General features: G+C 39.0%; 1 protein-coding gene across 1 annotated transcript in view; it reads left to right on the top strand.

Moving 5' to 3' along the window:
- ASAP1 (ArfGAP with SH3 domain, ankyrin repeat and PH domain 1) overlaps positions 1 to 5969 on the top strand; it is a gene marked incomplete at its 5' end in the record, with an annotated part of 62662 nt that overhangs the window by 45866 nt on the left and 10827 nt on the right. The window contains 3 exons of the mRNA XM_029085782.1: positions 1 to 68; positions 2966 to 3032; positions 5190 to 5248. The exon at positions 1 to 68 is cut by the window's left edge and continues 82 nt beyond it. Of these exons, the coding sequence (XP_028941615.1) occupies positions 1 to 68; positions 2966 to 3032; positions 5190 to 5248 (194 nt within the window). The remainder of the gene's footprint in view (positions 69 to 2965; positions 3033 to 5189; positions 5249 to 5969) is intronic.

Consider the following 5969-nt stretch of genomic DNA (forward strand, 5'->3'; position numbering starts at 1 on the left):
AAGAACCCTCTCTGACCCACCAAGCCCACTACCTCATGGACCCCAGAATAAGGGCCCAGTTCCTTGGGGTGAGTTTTGAAATGCAAAACAAAAGGGCAGGGGAAAACCTTTCTAATGGATGATACATGATCTTTGGTTTCTTTTTACCTGGTGCTTATTTTCCAATGATTGCAGCTTGATGTAATGTCAGCTCAGATAAATCAACAGTTCTATCTTCTGTCACCCCAGCTTCCAGGCTTCTATAATCGGAGTCTCACTTGAGAAAATTGAAAATATTCCCTGCTCCCCTGGGGCCCAATTCAATCTCCTGTGCTGCCTCCCTCTCTGCCCTAGCTGCCCAGGCTGTCCTCACCCCAGCCCCCTCATCTGCTGCATCTACTCTGCATCTGCTTCCTCATCCCTGCTCCTGCTCTGACCAGCTCATTCGTCCATAGATCTTGACTGGGGGCGGATAGACCTCGATGACTATGTGCGATTCTCCTGATTGCCTGAAGAGCTTGTTTCCTTGAGCTCTGTGCCAGATCTCTCCTGTCAAGCGTTTGCACCTAGCTGGTGGGGATGTGTTGTCTTAATATGTCTTTGGGTTTTGTGATGTTGTCTGTACATATACAAAGACTGACAGATTTGCATCCTTCTACCTGCAGAAGTTATACAGAAACAGTACTTTTTTGTTGTTTTTGTTTTTTTTTTAAACAGGATGCCTTTCTGACAGAAGCTTTTCAGAAACTATTTTCCAGATGACTCAAATTCTTCCTCCTTTCAATAAACATTGCTCTATGCAGTCAACTTCTCCCGGTAGCTATAAATCTCAGGCCCATGTAATTTTCTGTAATTTTAGTCTTGCTGGCAGGATTTCCATAAATCTCTAAACCTTGGAGCTGGAATCTAGTGCTTACATAGAGGGGTCATCCATACGCTACTTATCTTAGGAGTATCCTCTCTCTGTTCTAATATAAGCACAAATTTACTTGCCTAGAAAAACCTGCAAGCCTAAAAGCACCATTTTTACGGCAGATTGAGTTAAATATAGTAAAACATGGCCTACTTACGTGTAGAGTATGTGATTTAATCTAGAATTTAATAATAAGAGAATTACAGAGTCCAATGAAGAGCAAAGTCTTTTTCTCAAGGAATACAAATAATGGGAGTCTTTTCAATTCTTTATTTTTCAGATGTTTGACATATGGGAAAAATGTTTCCTGTGTTCTGGAGTGTAACAGTGCTGTACTATTTCAGAGGTGGTAAAGACACTTTGAAGAGCTTGGACTTTAAAAATTTTAAAAAGACCAAATATTTAAGTCCAAAACAGCACCTAAAATTCCATATGCTAGAATACTATACAATATAACACTATTAGAAGTAAAAGTGTGGTAGGAACAGATGCTAAACTAGTGCCAACTTTTCTTTAAAATTATTAGATGACAGATAGAGGAGAAGGAAAATATGGGGAAGGTGCAGGTGTGAAGTTCAAGATGAAGAACCTTACAGCAGTAAATACCTTTTTCAAAACAAGGCCAAGAGCAGCGTTGCTTATTCTCTTTTCAGCTCTAGTGCAGGCTACACTTCAGGGGATGGAAGAGGGACCTCTTCTACCCCTTTTTTTTACCTGTGCAAAACTTGTTTCAAAGTCCATTTGGATTTTAAGCAAGTATGAAGTTTTGTGTTTATAAGAGAGGGAGTTTCTTGCATCTGCCTTTGTGGTTTTGGTTTAAGAATATTGTCACATGTTCACTGCTTTCCCTTTCAGAAGTTTTTTTTCTGTTATTACATTTCTTGTTATGTTGAATTTCAGCATTTGTTTTCTAATCTGTGCATCGGTTGGAGTTCCAAGCAGAGCAATCCTTAACTTATGTCTAAACAAATTAAGTTACTATTCAAAGATGTTCTAAAAATGTTATTTAGATTATTTTGAATTTCCATAGCAACCATGAGATATTTGTCCTTGCTTTATCCTTAGGATCTACATGTGAAGGTGTTGCTGTTTTCTTACCTTTATTTTTATTTTTTATTTTTTTTTTTACTTTTTAATATAAACGTATTTTTAGGAAGTCTCAGCACGAGTCTTTGCTGCTGCTTCATTTAGACTTCAGTGCACTAAGAATGGGATCTAGGGAGATACGTCAGTCTTTTGCCCGGGAAGTATTTTGTGGTTTTGGATCATTAAATGTCACTTTACGTCTATTTCAGTGGCAAAACTGACTAATGGTTGTTGAAATTGGTTCTAAGATTGTTTAGACGTGCTGTAATAGAAGAGGGAAGGAGGAATGGTAAAGGCACTAAAACAAAGTAGTTAATATAATTGTACCTTGGGAATGGTGTTGGTTAATGAAAGAGAAACTTTCTGCTGCGGGAGCTCAGAAGCGCTTGGGTTTGGGTTTTGCTGCCATGTGACAGAATTGAGAGTGCCCAGGATCTTTTCTTTACCACAGGTTGATGTTCAGGTTACAGTAACATACTGACTTAGTCATTAGATTAGCAAAGGCTATTCTTTATGTAGGATAAAATACCAATCCTTAGAAATCTGATGTTTTGGGAATAAAATCAAATTCCTGGTGCTTTTAAAAAGATGTGCATTGTAATGCAAAATATAAACACCTGCAGTAAATTTATTTGATACTGGCCTGTGGTTATCTCCTTCTATTCAGGGAAAATTGAAACAGTATATTCAACACAATTGCCCTACAGCAGTAACTCAGCAATGTCATTCAGTCTTTCCTTGCCAGCAGATGTGAGCTACCAGTGAGTTGTTTTAAAATGTGTTATATGAAAGGTCAAGTTGGGTTTTTATGGTTCCTGCTGCTTTTCAGTTACAGAGTTTCTAATGAAGAATGATAAAATCTTTAGAGATGTTGCTTAGAGGATACTTGGAAGGATGTGTACTTCACTTTGTTGCACCCTCTGCTGTTTATATTTCAGTTAATCCTAATGATATTTTTCTATTTAAATTGTGCTTTTTTCACCTCAGGTAATGATTTGGGCCCACCTTCAACTAAGGCTGCAAACAAGTTTGAGGGGATGTCTCAGCAGTCAAGGTAAAATCTGTGTATATGAAAGCAAAGATGAAAATTTGGATAAATATAACTAATTTGTAAATTAGGAAAAAAATGCCTTTCGTATGAAGTAAAATCCTAGCGATGTTTCCCTGTTAGTTTTCTGCATGCCTTCCTGCCATACAAATACTTTGGCTTCATTGAGCCTCCTACACTTTGTTCATAGCTGTCCATACACAATTCACCCTTTGAGCAGATGGACAGAACAACTTGTACTCCCGCCCCTACAGAAGTGCTCTGAGCTGGGGAACGTTGCCTCAGCCTGCAGTCCAGCGGGACAAAAGTTTTTATTATCATGTCTCCTGGCATTCCATTTTATCTGCTTGAGTGTGAAGTCTCATGGCTGTAGCTGCAGAAGTGTCACTCTGGGCACAGGCTGGCATCGAAGGTAGCTCTGTAAGAGAGAGAATTCATCTCAGTCTTCCAGCTGAACTGTTTTCCAGTCTGACAAGCTTATGTGCTGATACACAGTCTGTAGTAACATGAAGTGCTTGTAGCTTGTAGTTCATCAGGTCAGGATGTTACACGTGTCTTTTGCAATAGCTGGAGCAGTAAGGATAGCCATACATTCCTGTCACTTAGTGTTTGTTACTCCTTTCCCTCTGTTGTGATTCCAAGGTCCTGATGTTCAAAGTGTGGTAATTGTAACATGTGCCTCAGGCAACACGGTGGAGACCTTGCATGACCCACGAGTGTGTGTGATCAGGCTGTGACTGGAGGTGGATGTGTAACGTCAAACAAATCACATCAGTGGAAGATGTGTAGGTGGAGTTTCTGGACACTCCTCAGTCTGTGATCTGCCTGTCAGGACAGGCAGTGGGCATGGTCCTGGTAGCACAGCTGACTTGCCATGTTTGCTGGATCCATCCAGGTGGCACTGGGTGTTCAGGAAATAAGCAGTGGAGTTCTACAGCACAGAGAGCTGGTGCCCTGTGCTGGGTATTGTAAGACAAGGGTAAGAGTGTGGTACTCGTGCTTGGTGGCATTAGATAAAGGCCAAGGTAATTATTTATTGAATCAAGACTGAGCTTGATACTTCTTTTAGTTTTGTGTTGTGAGATATTTTGACTGTTTAAAAAAAAAATAGGAAATTAAGATAAAAGTGTTTCATCAAACTAATTTTGAAAGGTTAGCTTGAGACAAATAATACCAGAATCAAGGCTGTTGATGCAAAAGACTCTGCTCTGTTGAACAAATTCTGGCAACTTCCTCACTCGTTTTTCATTTTCCTTGTTTTTTGAGTAATTATTTTCAGATGATACTGATTTTCATTTGATTACCTATTGTTTATTTTTCTTGCCTGAAATCAATTGGCTTTCTTCTTTTCTTCCACAGTCCTTTTCTATAAAAGTGACTTGGGTGTGGGTTTAGTTAAATAAATTTAGTGGGTTTTTGTTGAAACATGTAGTATGTTTTGCTCTCACATGCCATGTTTGCAAATTTGAGCAAGCCTGGTGTTAATTCTAAAAAAAAAAAAATAAAAATATAAAGTGTCTACAACAGAAAGCATAGATGGAAAGTTTTGGCAATATGCAAAGGTCTGATTTTTATGCTGTAATTAAATTACTTGCAACTGTCCTGCTTGCATTGTTGCTTACCGCTACGAGTAGCGAACACAGCTGTAGCACAGGTTGACAGAGTAAAGCACGTTGTTTTCTCACAATCATCAGTATTTCCTTGGAGCAGCAGAGCCTTTGTCTCCTGAAGCAGCTGCAGTTTGTGTGTGATCCACTGTCACACTGTGCAGCACGCTACAAGGCATAGGCCCAGTCCTGGAAGACTGCAAGCCACTGACATAAAGAACAGATTATGGACTGCTTCAGGATAATTATTTTAAAGACTAAGTTTTCCTTGTAGTTCAAGATCTGTTCACTGACCTGGTCTTTCAGCCTCACCTGTTTTCAGAGTACATTTTTGCACATACCATAGTTCATAGAATAAATCTGCCTTGTAGCATTAAAGCTGTGTGGGGTTTGTATTTCTTTTTCTCTGAAAAAAGCACAAGATGGTCATACAAAAGAAGCAAAATAAATACGTTTGGTTTTTTTTAAATTTATGGATGTGTAGAGGCAAAAAGTGGTAAAGATCAAGTATATTTTATAAGTTGTAAGCACTAATATTTCACATCTGTTGATTTAGCACTGGGACTGCAAAGACTGCACTTGGCCCTAGAGTTCTTCCCAAACTACCTCAAAAAGGTAAGAGTTTTCTTTATGGGTATTCTCATCATGATATCTTCTAAACATCTATGAAAGTAGATATCTGTTCTAAATATATGGATCTTTTCAGCAAAAGTTTTATATCTAAAATGCCACGAACCATGAAACTTTAGCAAAACTGAAAGGATTTTGGAAGATCAGGAAGGTTTTTATTAAACTAAAAATGTAGTGAGACCTATGGACCGTAAGGAGGAAATTAAAAAAAAAAAATATCATAAACAAGTTGAAGCTGGAAGAGACCTCAGGAGGTCAGCTGGTACAATCCACCACTTGGGGTAGAGACAATTTTTTGACATGAAAGCAGGTTGTTCAAGGCCATGTCCAGTCGCATTTTGAGTGCTCCATGGATAACTTCTCTGGGCTCCTCTTTCTTTGACCACTCTTGTTGGTAAACTTTTTTCTTCTTGGTATCCAAAAGTTCAGTTTCTTGATACCCTTTAAGCAAATGGTATCCACAGCCATGTTTTGGTGATCAGGGTGGTTGTTCTTGTAACTACTTTGAAAAGAATCGGGTACTGTTACATGCTCACTTATATATTGATGACAACCTTGCTGAGACCATCATCCCAGTGAACACCTTATGGCCCCTTAGAATCACAGAATGGTTTGGGTTGAAAAGGACCTTAAAGATCATCTAGTTCCAACCCCCCTGCCATCAGCAGGGACACCTTCCACTAGACCAGGTTGCTCAAAGCCTCAT

Source organism: Antrostomus carolinensis, unplaced genomic scaffold (genome assembly GCF_000700745.2).
Source record: "Antrostomus carolinensis isolate BGI_N321 unplaced genomic scaffold, ASM70074v2 scaffold7477, whole genome shotgun sequence".
Classification (NCBI taxonomy): domain Eukaryota; kingdom Metazoa; phylum Chordata; class Aves; order Caprimulgiformes; family Caprimulgidae; genus Antrostomus; species Antrostomus carolinensis.